At 36.0% G+C, this 14,589-nt stretch overlaps 1 protein-coding gene across 1 annotated transcript; it reads left to right on the plus strand.

Moving 5' to 3' along the window:
• Nucleotides 1–139: 139 nt before the first annotated feature.
• Nucleotides 140–4,715, plus strand: LOC113297346 (nucleolar GTP-binding protein 1-like). Its single transcript, XM_026545778.1, has 14 exons — nt 140–708; nt 853–986; nt 1,146–1,266; nt 1,400–1,464; nt 1,558–1,671; nt 1,788–1,862; nt 2,276–2,314; nt 2,415–2,486; nt 2,638–2,751; nt 2,937–3,008; nt 3,400–3,436; nt 3,539–3,651; nt 3,886–4,095; nt 4,313–4,715. The coding sequence occupies exons 1-14, from the start codon at nt 624–626 to the stop codon at nt 4,397–4,399; spliced, it is 1,338 nt and encodes a 445-aa protein (XP_026401563.1). The 5' UTR covers nt 140–623; the 3' UTR covers nt 4,400–4,715.
• The last annotated feature ends 9,874 nt before the right edge of the window (nt 4,716–14,589 follow it).

Raw genomic sequence — 14,589 nt, forward strand, 5'->3', positions numbered from 1 at the left:
ATCATATCATATCATAAGGTTTGCTTCACTACTGTTTACTCTCCAAAGACACGTTCAACTTCAGCTTCCTCATCACATCACATCACATCACATCACATCACATCACAGAATAATGCTTTCTATATGTTTGATAAAATGTTACAACCAAAAGCTATTGCTATACTTGGAAATCAAGTGTTTTTCAAATTAACTAGGGTCAATCACAGACAGCATTTGCTCAACATTGGCTCGTTTTTCATTTACATCTGAACCCCTTAAGCTTAAGCTTTTGTGACTGTAAATGTAAACATTAGTTTTGCTTTCTCGCTTTTGATTGCATCTGTTTAGCTAGTTTCTAAGGTTGGTGTAAATTAAGTGTAAGAATAATTGGGAATGGCGGAGCAAACCTCGACCCTTTTTGAATAGAAAACGAAGATTGGCTTCTCTTTAGTGATTCTTCACTTGTTCTTTTTCCCAACAGGCGCCTACACTCTGTGAAACCCCATTATCTTCTTTATGTATCGAGATAACGACCATGGTAACTGAAATCACTTTCACTATTCTCAGCTGTTAGAAAGGGTTTTGAAGTTTAGAAACCCTAGATTTTGACAGAGTAAAAACGAGAAAGACAGAATTCCTCAAGGATGAGTTGGGCAACCTCTAATCTCTCGCAACTATGGAAAATACCTTCAACCAGGATACTCTTAGCAAATTCTAAGCTTCCAAAAGGTTCTTTCTTATCTTCAAAAAAAAAAAAAAAGTTGTCAGATTTTTTTATTTCAATAAGGCAATGGAAAATGAAAATTTGATGTTTATCGGGTTGCAAGACCTTAATATATATCCTTCTTCGTTGACGGGAACACATTTGTGCAGGTTCATCCTTGTTGTCTGCAACAGAAATTCGTGCAACTGTGTGCTTTTGTAGGAAAATGCAGACACAAACATATGAAATTGTGAATGGTAGCTATGTTCCTGTTGCCGAGAACAAACAAGAAAGTCCTGCAGAGGTAGTTTATATTCCTGAATATGAATCTAATTGAGTTGATGTTGATACTTAGGGACTGCAAATTACGCGTGACTTGGGAGTTCTAATGAATTTGGACCCCAACTAATCTGGACTGGATCAAATTTGAGTGTTTGATTACTTATAATTTTCCATTTTCTAGGACAAGAATAATGTAAAACTGGAGACAGTTGGTGCATTCCAGAAGCTACCTATGGTGATGCCATCAGTTGACATTCTTTATTCAGCTATTAAGAAGTCAAAGAGGATATCTCCAACAAAGGGTAAAAAATGATTGCTGGACAATTCTTATTACAATTTTGATACAATCGGTTGTTGGTATATAGATAAATAGCTTAGAACTTGGTGATGGGAAGTTGTGACAGATGTGATATCTATTATCTTTATGTGTCATAGGCATTGTCAATGCTGCAAAGAGAGAGAGAAATAAAGGTGCACGACAGCTTGATGCTCTTATGAAAGTGGGTTCTTTCCTGTTCAGAAATCCATTAAATTAGCTGAACATAACTTATCATGTTCTTGGATCTTACCTTTCCCCTTCTCTGTTTTTTTAGGAATTGGGTGTTCCATTGAGAGATTACTTAGACAAGTTTCCAAACAGAAAATATCTGCATCCTTACGAACGGTCTCTTACTGAGCTGACTCTGGGTGATGGAAACTATGAAGAGGTACGTTTTGATGACATTGCACATTATTTTGCTTATCTTTTCTTTAATTTTATCCGTTTAATCTTGAAGTGACTGGGGTCATGAATTCTTGTGGATCTGAATATGCTTTCTGACAGGTATTAGGAAGGTTAAATGCTCTAAAAAAGAAGGTGAATTCTGTTGGAAAAGAGCATGCCTCTCTCTGCGCTAAGGTTAGAATTCTTCCGAAGCATAAATTATCAAATTGATAGTATTGTCTAGAATAAAAGAAAACTCTGGTGTTAATTGTTGACGTTGTCAACTGAAAGTTGAACATAATGTAGTCGGTCAAACTGAATTCTTATTTTTTGATGCGGAGATTAATTCTGCTCTTTATTTTGCCTCTGTTAGTGTAAGGGTGTCTCACATGTCTAGGTGGTTTACCTATGGTGTTTGTTCATTATCAGATGTATGTTAAACATGAAAATTAAATGCTTAGATTACTCATGAAGAGAACTCAATTTATCGAAGTTAGTTGATCTGGTTTCACAACAGACCGATTATCTTGAGGGCGCTCTCAAGTCCTTGAGAAGGAAAAAATGAAATTGAAAATGTATCTGAAAACTGTTTTTCCAATCATTTCCAGTCTGTGTCTAAGCGTGAAGCAGAAGAGCGACTTGCTGAGGTTAGTGCTTTATTTACATATCAAGAACATATGCCATGAATCTGCTGTTGTCATTTCTCTTGTCTAACATAGACTGCAACCTGCATGGTTTTATCTATAGGGTATCAAGAGATTGGAAGACATTTTTAAATCGGAAGGAAAAGCTGTAGATGATTTGCTAAACATTGCCAAGGTAATATGGCTACTTTCTATCATGAAATAACCTATAAGAAGTGGCCTTTGGATTTCTTGTTTCTTATTGGCTTGACTCTCGTGATGATTATTGATTTATCACAAATCTTTGAGCCGCATGTGTTAGCAATTATTCTTTTCTCTGGTTGTAGACATTATGTGCAATGCCTGTGGTTGATTTGGAGTCACCGACACTCTGTCTTGTGGGGGCGCCAAATGTGGGGAAATCATCACTGGTTCGTATACTGTCATCAGGAAAGCCTGAGGTATGCGCAAACCATAAGCATCACATGAGTTCTAAAAATCCTAAAATCCAATCTCATTGTTATTTATTGGTTTGTTTTTTCTGTTTCCATGTATGTTTTAATTAATCTTCACACATTTTGCCCCTAAAAGAAGAGCACGTTTTATTTCTTACATATTTATTGTCACCCTTTTTATTGTTGTGCAGATATGCAACTACCCGTTCACAACCAGAGGAATTCTGATGGGTCACATTCATTTAAACTACCAACATTTTCAGGTTAGCAATCATTTTTAAGAGTTCAAAAAGCAAATGTGCAACTTCAATAATAGATAGCTCCATATGATCTTAAGGAAGCCATGGTGGTATCTTTCTACTAATGTCGTGAACTTTCATTGAAAAAAAAAACTAGGATGATCCAATGATGTACCACTTGCTTAATTTTTTATTTTAATTAAATTTCTTTGACTCACAACTAGAGTCGAGTCAAGGCTGGTAATGCTCGGAGCAACTCAAGAATAGTTGATTAAAGCTCATTGTGTTGGCTTTTGGCTAGACAGATCGAGCTGGTTGAACCCCGACTGTCGAAGCTGTAACTTTGTAAAGTTTGCTCTTCTATGTTGTTTTTAATACTCCATTACATCTGAAAGGCGATGGAAATTGACTGCACGTTACAGACACTCCTGGGCTTCTTCGAAGACCAGATGGTAAGCAATTAACATATATAACGTCATTGGTAAAGTTGCAGAAAGTTTGTTATATTCTTTTAACATCAAAAGTGCTCTAATTTATACTTATTCATCATAAAGAGGACAGAAATAATCTGGAGAAGTTAACTCTAGCAGTCCTCCAGCATCTTCCTACAGCGGTGCTATATGTTCATGATCTATCAGGAGAGTGTGGATCATCTCCTTCCGACCAGGTACCATACTTTTCTCTTTTTGTTTGCTATTTTTGAAACATGCTTCAGTTGCCAGGTTTCAGGGTTCTGATATTCTCCTCTTAGTTTCCTCGGGCAGCTTCAGGGTTCTCTTGGCACCTTCAAATATCATTTATGATCGAAAATGTCATGATTATAGTTCCGGAAGTTTGTAACTGTAACTTTTGCATAGTTTTCGTATCACAACTTACTTGCTTTCGCTTACCAACTGTGCAGTTCGTTACATACAAAGAAGTACGGGAGAAGTTTAGTGATCATCTTTGGATTGATGTTGTCTCTAAATGTGATCTGTTGAAAGATTCACCTGTCTTTTACATTACAGAAGATAGTAGCAATCCGGAACATATTGAGATGGAACAGTACAGAAAAATGGGACCTCCAGGGGCTATCCATGTGTCAGTGATGAGTGAGAAAGGACTGTCTGAGGTTATAACAATATATATCCCCATCCTTTTTATTTGTCGATACATTTAGTTTCAGTTTTTAATTATGATGAATTTATCTTCAACTGGTAATCCGAAAAGTAAAAACCAACAACAAATTTCTTTAACGAACCTATCAATAACATGGTCCCGTTGGATTTTATCGTTTCTTTTGTAATGAAGGATGAATTAATTCCTTTTTGTTTTTTCCACCTTTGCAGTTAAAGAGTACGGTTCATGAGCTGCTGATTTCTCAAATGGCTAGGATCAAAAGCCAAAATAGCAATCCAGAAACTTTAGGTGCATAAAACTTAGACGCTATTTGTTAGTCTTTTTAATCTTTCTCCAGTCTTTCTCAGATGGGGTTGTAGAAAGTAGAAGCCAGAATTCTTCCATTCTGGTTAAGCAGTTGTAATGCAGCTTCAATTTTCAGTCAACTGCTCTAGTATACAGCACTGGATCTTGCACTACTCCGAATAATGACCCTTGTTTTTGAGTTTTCAAGGACAGTCACCGTTTTGTTCTTCCATACGGTTATAATTTACGCCGAAGCGCGGTCCATCATTGTAAAGCTGTTGTGTTTCTTCACAGTTTTCCTTCTTTTGATAATGATATTTGTCACAATGTAATGTTTTTGCAATTGAATTGTCCTCGTCAATTCATTTTCAGTATTTAAATGAAAATAGTTTAAATATTACTGCACCAGTTTTATAACCTTTGATAAGTTACATATCCGTATATGAAGTCATGGGATGATTTTTTTTTTCTGATAATAAACTTCCATATCATTAATAGCAAACCACGATTAGAATGAGATTAAGTACATCAAGAACCCATCGAAGAACATGAAGAACATACCATAAAAAAAGTATTGTATAACCCCTATAAAATAATAGCGTTGGGACCGACGAAATTTATCAATTTATCAAGATATTAAATAATCGTATAAATTAATAATTATTAAATTATATATTAATTAGTATCAAAATATTGTTTAATTCAATTGCAAATTATTTTCGTCATTGTAAGATTCGTTCAATGGATGACATTGTATCAAAGAATTCAAGTGAAGCGTTAAGTAATAAAGGAACTAAAGAATTGCAAAATTTAATTAATGAATTGAATTATCACAGTGGAATGGATGTTGTATTTCTTTTAAACTGCCCTCAAAAGGATATTATTTCAGATTTGTTGACTGACGAAGAAATAATTGAGAGTATCATGGGAAAAGATGAAAGTGATGATGTGGAAGTCGAAGATGAAATATTAGTTACAGAGCCCACCTTCCCGTAAAGAAGCTATCAAAGCTGCAAAGATATGGAATAAGTTTTTATTGCATCGGGAAACGACGTCAACACTAAAAACTCTTTTAATGTTAAGAAAAATCCAAGATGAAATTCAATGTGACATCAATTTTAAGAAAAAACAAGTCACAATTGAATCATTCTTTACCAAATTAACATAAATGTAAAACTAAATTTATAAAAATTGGAGAGTTATTAATTTATATTCGAAGTGACCTATATAAAGCTAAAGAAAGTTATTATTTTATAAATTTAGCGAATTATTAATTTAGCACGCTGGGCCCGACTCGGGACCGACAAAATTTATTAATTTATCGTGATTATTAATTTATCGCGGGTTAAATTATAGGGGGTTCTACTGTACATGGCTGAGTATTTCGACAAGGAAAAGAGAAGAAATCGGACTTTGACAAATTACAAGTATGCAAGAGCCGATTAAATCGGAGATGGATAGTCTTCTAGACATAGTTTTTTTTTTTTTTTTACAATGAGTTTAAGATCGAAAATAAGAGAATACAAAATAACAAGAACATACTGTAAAAGTACAATACCGAGAAATCCGACGAGAGAAAGTGAAGGATTACCGGAGTAAGACAAATACAAGTATGAATAAGATCCAATTAAATCGGAAGAAGGATGGTTTTTCTCGGAATTAACTTCCAACCATTTAGTTTGTTTTTCTTCTATAGAAATATGTGCTCCCAAATTAGGAGTGATTTGCTCTTGTAACTAAGCTTCCGTCGTCAAAAAGACCACCTATGGAGATTTCGTCGCCGGATAAGTTGATGATGAAGATTCCGTCGCCAGAGACAACCAAGATGAAGATTTCGTCGTTGGAGAGCATCACTGTTGATCTTAAAACCCAACCCAACAACCAAGAATCACCATTAAAGCGAAGATAAGCCTCAAAAGAGTAGATAAAACCACCATAACGGCGTAGATGAGTAGGAAACATAATAAAAACTACACCAAACTACTAGCTAACCTAGAAAACAAGGAATAATGAAGAAATCTCCTCAGATCTAGTCCATTTTTGGACTAAATCTGAGCAGAGAATGGTTGTTCTTGATGGTTTTGTTGGAGAAGAAGGAGTGAGAGACAGAGGAGGAGGAGAGACAGAGATATCATGTTCTAGACATAATCTAACCATTTGATAGAGTGTTCTTTGCAAAGAGATACTCTTTTGAAACAATAGTGTTATGCCTGATTTTTGACCGGAGAACTTCAGAGACAGGTGACCAGAAGAAACGCTATGAAGACGCAGCCAAACTGGAAGAAATTCTATGAAGCTAGAGCCGAACTGCCAGACAACAAGAAGCAATTATCGTCGGAAACAACTAAAACTTAACTAAAATCTAGCCCTAATCTTCTAATCAATGAAAAACTGTAAATAAAGTATAAACACTAAAAGTAAATGCCCAGATCTACTCCAAGAGGAGCAGATCTGATCAATAAACACATGCAGGAATTAGATTTACCCTCACTGGAAATCGCTTGGTTCTAGAGAGAGGGAAGGAGAGATAAGAGGTGTGGAATGAAATCTTGGCCGATACATTTCCGTATTTGTTGACACTGGTCCAAGATCTTTATTTATTTGTATCCCCAAGTATTAATTATTTACATCAATCAATACGGATGAATACTGACCCATACTTTTTTTTTTGATGCCAAAGATGTGATAATTTATTAACTTGAAACAGGTACATTTTCTGCTAATAAAAGACTCTCAATAATACTAAGGGGTTTATCAAACCATACCCTAATGACTCCAACTTTCCTGTGCTATTTAGCTAACTTATCAGCAGTTTATTACAGATTTTGGGAACAAAATGACAGTCCCATTGTGGGATGGTTTTAAGACATTCCATGAAATCTAGCAAAATATCTTCACTTTCTCAAGCTATCGCTGGTGCCTGCTTATTGATGTAGCTTTCGATCCCTACCAAGTTTGTTTGCAAAACTACATGTGTGTGTTGTAAGTCCCTACTCCATTTGACAACATCGAGAAACGCCAGACATTCTGCTTGTTCAGAGTTTTTTACTACTGCATAGCATTTTTCAGAGCTTCCCCACCATTTTTCTGCAAAATCACGCAAAATGAGAGCAATACATGTTAGTGTGGTGTTTGTATCATAAGAAGCATCACAATTTATGATAAAGAATGGGGGGTGCAGGTGGTTTCCAATGCATAAGGGTTGTTTTATGATGCACAACATGAATTCTATTTTCCTGCTTTTCATTCAAACTTTCTATGTAGCTAGCAAAGCTCATGGCTTTCCTAGCAACTGTTTGTGGGTTAGCCTGCTTGTGTTGGAACTGAACTTCACATCTTTCGTTCCAAATTGTCCACGAGACTATCATGTCCAGGTTTAACCATTTATTGCGAACTATTTTGTTGAGATGATTGCATCCAGTTTCAAATGCAGGAGTTATATCGGTAAATGCCTCTGATGAAAAACTCGATCCTCCAGGGATAAGCATCCATACATCTCTTGAGAAGGGACATGTAAATAAGACATGCATAATATCTTCATCGTATTGGTTGCAGCGAGGACAAGTTCTATTGATGTATATGCATGATCAAGAGAGTCGCACATTCGTACGTAGTATGTCAGCAAGACATTTCCACCAGAAGTGTTTGACTCTATGCCACATTTTGATCTCCCATAACTCTTTCCATCGTATTTCTGAATCTTCAGTGGGACTTCCGTATCACCCAGACTAATCTCGTGAAGTTTACTATACGCTGATTTAAGAGTTAAGATTCCGTTCCTTATAAGATTCCAGATGAGCTTGTCTTTAGCGACCACTGGTATTCTCATACGCAGTATTAAGTTTGGTTCGAGAACTTCCGCCATTTCGCGGACTTGGCTCACGCCACATTCCGTTTCTCTTGATCAACAAAGTTCGCAAGCTTTGGTTCAAGGAATAAGGACTTATACATATATGTGTTTCCACAACAATGCTTATATCCTACCAATGGTTATGTAATCTAAACTCTCATCTCAATCATTGAAACATTCTCAGAAGACGTTATGTAGTCGTTATTCACAGACCACTTTTCGTCAGAGCAATTTTCAAAGTGATTGAAACATAACATGACATTCGTCACTAGGCAAAGATGAATTTGGCTAAAGCGAAAGCTTACCAACACATATTTCAAGAAATAGATAGGCGAGTTAAAATCGGCTCGAAATAACAAGTTTGTATAATGAAAGTCTATACATCAGCACGACTTTTGTCTCAAGAGTAGGAGATAGAATAGATAGACTTTTGAGTGACAGATAAGTTCAAGTCTCCACATACCTTTTAGTCGATGAAGATCCACCAGTTCCTTGAGTAGTCCTTCGTCTTGTATGATGATTGCCATGGAGTCTTGATCTCAACTACACTTTCTATCCTAGTCCGAGACCTTTAGCTGTGTAGGCTAGAAATCAAGACTTATAGTTTTGATCACTAACATTGACAAACATGCTTGAGATAGCAACGCATGCGAGTTCGACCGAGCAATGCTCTAACAATCTCCCCCTTTGTCAATTTTAGTGACAAAACTATTAATACATATGGAATACAAAAAATAGATAAATTAACTTTTGTAGCTCCTATTCCACATGCCTAATCTTCAACATTACTCGAAATCTTCGTCACTTCCAAGTACTCCAATGATCCCAAAGGTTGTAAGTTTAGCATCATCGTTGTTGAAAATCCGTAGTTATAACAACAAGAAAACAATAGTTTTCAATCATTGTTATACAGTGTCATAGTATCATTACACGACGTCAAAGTCCAATTATATCACAACTTCAACAACAATACTATGGTGATATGTATCACTCCCCCTTAGTCAATACTCCATCTCACATGTAAACCACTCCCCCTTACATAATGATCCGAAAACCATATGTATTTGTAGTGTGAATTACATATTAATTCTCCCCCTTTTTGTCAATAAAATTGGCAAAGGTACAAGAACGGGATCCTAATGAAATTTCCGAAAGAGACATTTCTTGACCAAAAGAAAGCAAAAGTATATCATTTTATTTAGATGCAATCATAAAGCCGAAACTAAATGCATTCATCAAGGAGTTTGTAAAGATACAAGATAACCCCTACAATATTCCACAGCTGCACTCCCCACAAAGATTTGGCAATTAGGCGCAAGTTCAAATGAACTCTCCCCCATAAAATGTCATTCCCAAAAGAACAACAAGAGCAACCTTAATTTCGAAATAAAAGAAGGATTTCTTTGGACATAACAAATCACATACAAGTATAAATTTGAATCCAAAAAATTCAATTAAACTAACCACAAGAGAACCCATGATTAATTTAATCAACAAGTGCTCAACATAAGTGAACTTATGGAGACACAAAATTTACAATTAGATTAATCACAAGAGAACCCATAATTAATCTAATTGAAATACACAATCAAACTAATCACAAAAGTAATCAATTTAATTGGTCATACTCGACATAAGAAAACTTACGGAGCAACAACTAAATAACCAAACAAGATGATCAATTTAGTTGAATATGCTCGATATAAAGTACCTTATGGAACAACAACATAACTAATCATGAAAATAATCAACTTGGTCGTTCAATGCTCAACATAAGACACTTCATGGAGCCTCACAGTAATACATAAAATATGGATATGGGAAGATCAATTACTGCGGAATACACAGGATTCATTCTATTTTCCATCACTATTCGCATAACGACATTTAATAGACATAATCCTTGAAAACAAAAGATTTTAACCTATCTGCCATCAAAAATTGACAATATAGGCTTAACTTTTGTATTTGTCAAAAGTCCATTCATTCTTTCATCAACATATGAATATCGACATTCAAGTTCACAGATGTAAACACACACATCCCATAAAAATATTGCAATATATAAAATCATAAATATCAATATTGCAAAAATAATCTTCCAAACAAATTTAGAATTTAAACCAATAAATCTAAAAACATGAAGATGAAAACGTTGGACATAGCTATGTGTAATCACAATAATGGCTATTCCAAACTCTAGTTATTCTTCTAAACAAAACAATAAAATAGAAGATTTACTAGGTAAACAAAATAAATCAACAAGCTAGGGAAAGAAAGCAGACTCCAGTTCCATGGCCGAACACGAACTAAGGTCAAATAGACGGTTCAGGATCCTCACGAGTCTTGGTGTCTTTGAGCTTGTGATTAGAAACATCCATTGCATCTTCAGAGAAAATATTCTCCTTGTGAAGATCACTGATGTGAGATTTTATGAGACCAAGGTCAGATGAAACCTTTTTCAACTCAGTTTTCAACACATCAAGACTTTTCAGAGTATCAACGAGCTGCAGTTTTGCTTCCTCAAAGTACTTAAGAAAGTCATGGACCACTTCGGCAGAAATCATATCATCCTTCTCAGCATTCTCATGAGTATACGCATAGTAACACGAGGCATTGGGATGATTTTCATCTACAAGGGTTCTTTTCTTCCTCCCTTCGGATTCAAAACCAATACCTTTATCAATAAATCCTTTAGCAAAGCCACGCGATTGTGAAGAGGATGACATTCTTGATAAACCAAAATAACCTAGAGTACACAAACGTGACTCAGAGGTTTGGTATTTATATGTTTTCTTAGGGAAGAAGACCTTTAGGGTTTCCAAACGGTTGACTCGTGATGGTAACAGGTGTACACATACGAATACAACATGGCCCATAAAGAATAAAACAACAAAGGAACTTTTGCTACATGAGAATTCATAAATGGCTCAATAAATTCCATCCCAAAGGAGTAATTTAGAGCACATGTGTAGCAGCCCACAAAGATGCAAAAGAAAATGCAAAAAGAGAGAAACAATACAAAAATACTTTTTAAGCAATATTGTTTGCAGGCACTAGTTTAGCTATAAACGATAAGAGGATAGCTCAACTAAGCAGAATACTAACTTGCCAGCGTACACCTGAACCTTACACATCTTGCTCAACATGATTTTTATGAGCAAGTTCTTAATCCTTGTGATTAATTAGCACAAGTATGAGCTCTGATCTCATTAAAAGAACCGTGTTTATGATCGAGTCTTTTTTTCCTTCTGAATTTAGAGAGAGATCCCTTTTTATGTGAGAAATTATCATAAAACTTACTGTCATCAAAATACGAGACATAGTTAGAGTTCTTACTAGAAGAATTTTGACTTGCGGAGGATGACAACATGTCGACAATTTCTTTATATCCTTCAATTATCTCCATCAGGTTATTTCTCATATCATTAATTTTTCTTCTTTCTTCTGGAATTTCGTTCATATTAAGGGAAATGTTATTTCCAGAGGAAACGACTTGATCTTTCCTTGGACGATTCTTGTTAAGACTCTTATTCTGCTTTAGAGCATTTGAGGAACTCATTGAACTGACCTTCCTGGTAACATACATAGGCTAAGTACGAAAACCAACTGGTTTAGACATACGAATGTCAGTTACACATTTGAGAATTAAGTCTAAGGTGTGTTGAAGTTGAACCAAGGAGGTTTTATTCAACTTAGAGTTTCTCTTTTGTTTAGCAGAGCCTTTTGCATCGCAAAAGAGGCATATTTTCTGATCACAAGAGTGATTAGACAAGGTAGTCTTAACAACCTCGTTAGGAGATTTCTTCCTTCCATGTGATGTGGAACATCCTTGATCAATGGGAAATTCAGACACATTCTTTGCACCAGGAAGGGATTCCAATTTTACTTCTGGAGCTGGAACGTTTTCAGGCGTAGCAGAAGTACTTGGTATATTAGACTGCTTAGACAATCCTTGAATAGAGAGTTTACTCAAGCGATGTTCAATTTCCAAAGCATCCTTTTTGAGTATAGCCTCAAGAGTCATACGTGAAGAATGATCTTAAGTATTTTCTTTGAATTTGCAGTCTCTTATTACAGCAAGCAGAACATCGACATGATGTTTTAACCGATTAAATCTATCAGCTTGGATTCTAGCAAGATTTAGAATCAAGACACTCTCTTCATCTGTTTCCCGTTCATTTGGAGAGATAGACTCTTTTGAAGGGTAATCGGAAATACTCATGTCGGAGCCTGTCTGTCTTGTTGGAACACATGGTTCATCTATATTCGAGATTGAGGAATCTTTCTCTTTAATATAATTAGATAAGACAGAGCCTTTATTTCCGGTGACGCGTTTATCAGAGATACTATTATCCATCCCCAGATTGCTACAAACACAGACTTGTAAGGTCTTAAACGTGTTTTCCTGCTCTAATACCAATTGAAAAAGTGGGGGTACAACAACCACACCCAATATTTCGCTTAGAAATCTGTATGGACAAACTCCAATATATTTTCTTAGAGAATCAACTAGATAGTCAGACTCAATCTAGATAAAAAGTATATCAAAGAGTTTATATCTCAATCTCTCGATTTGATATATACTCAAGCAAATAGAAATCTGCGAGTCTTTATCAAATACTAGAGAGATAACTTGGATGGTACCAAAGACTAATATCCAAGTTTCAATCAATTTAAATCAACAACCAAAAGGTCAGATATTCTAATTGATTGAACAACGCACAACCTGTGATATTTCAATTATATAACAAAATATAATGCGGAAAAGAAATAACACAGACACCAGAATTTTGTTAAAGAGGAAACAGAAAATGCAGAAAAACCCCGGGACCTAGTCCAAATTGAACATACACTGTATTAAGCCGCTACATACACTAGCCTACTCCAAACTAACTTAGGTCTGGACTGTATTTGAACCCCAATCAATCTCACACTGATCCAAGGTACAGTTATGCTCCTACGCCTCCGATCCCAGCAGGATGCTACGTACTTGATTCCCTAGCTGATCTTACCCACAACTAAGAGTTGCTATGACCCAAAGTCGAAGACTTTAATAAACAAATCTGTATCACACAAAAAAGTCTACGATGATAGATAAATCCGTCTCCCACGAATATACCTATGAGTTTTTTTCCGTATTTTGATAAATCAAGGTGAACAGGAACCAATTGATAAACCAGACTTATATTCCCGAAGAACAGCCTAGTATTAACAATCACCTCACAATAATCCTAATCGACGCAGCGAAAAAAGATATTGTGGAATCACAAATGATGAGACGGAGTGTTTGTGATTACTTTTCTATCTTGCCTATCGGAGATATAAATCTCGAGCCAATTATTACAATCGTACTCGTAACGATAGAAGATGCAAGATCAGATCACACAACTACAAGAAAAGTAGTATCGGTCTGGCTTCACAATCCCAATGAAGTCTTTAAGTCGTTAACCTGGTTTTAGAAGAAGAAACCAAAGTTTAAAGGAGAATCGACTCTAGCTATGCAACTAGTATCATACGTAAGGTGTGGGGATTAGGTTTCCCAGTTGCTAGAGTTCTCCTTTATATAGTCTTTCAAATCAGGGTTTGCAATCAATGTTAGCTTGGTAACAAAGCATTCAATATTCACCGTTAGATGAAAACCTGATTAGATTCAAGCTAATATTTCTCAACCGTTGGATCGAAAACTTAGCTTATTACACACAAATGAAATGTCCAATTTTGGGTTTACAAACCGTTACCAAACATTAACGTTTGTTGGTTCAACAATAGTTAACCAAATGGTTAGCCATATGATCACTTTCATATCCACCATATTCTTCTTCACCATAACTAGTTCAAATGACTCAAATGAACTAGTTAGAGAGTTATTGAATTGCTTAGATCTTATGTAACTATACAAGACACAAACCAACTAGTTAGAGAGTTATTCACTTTCATATCCACCATATTCTTCTTCACCATAAATAGTTTGCCAGCTGGTCCGCCCTAGCTGGCGTCGCCGTACCATCGGCCGGCCATTCCCTTATTGCTCCCTGCCAGCCCCTCTTTCCCTTATTGCTTAGATCTTATGTAACTACACAAGAACCCAGTCCGCGAACTTGAGCAGGTTATATCTAAAATCGATTTTTCTTGAACTCATGTTTATTTAAACTAAGGAATGCTTTTGCAAACCGTGGTCGATGGGAAAGAGGGGCTGGAAGGAAGCAATAAGGGAATGGCCGGCCGATGGTACGGCGACGCCAGCTAGGGCGGACCGGTTGGCGAAGTGGCGCGGCCGCGTCCCTTTTGCTGCTGCCTTTACCTGCCGCAATTCCTCTTTATTTCTTGTTTTTTTAACTTTTGGTAGGA

Source organism: Papaver somniferum, chromosome 7, assembly GCF_003573695.1.
Source record: "Papaver somniferum cultivar HN1 chromosome 7, ASM357369v1, whole genome shotgun sequence".
Taxonomy (NCBI): domain Eukaryota; kingdom Viridiplantae; phylum Streptophyta; class Magnoliopsida; order Ranunculales; family Papaveraceae; genus Papaver; species Papaver somniferum.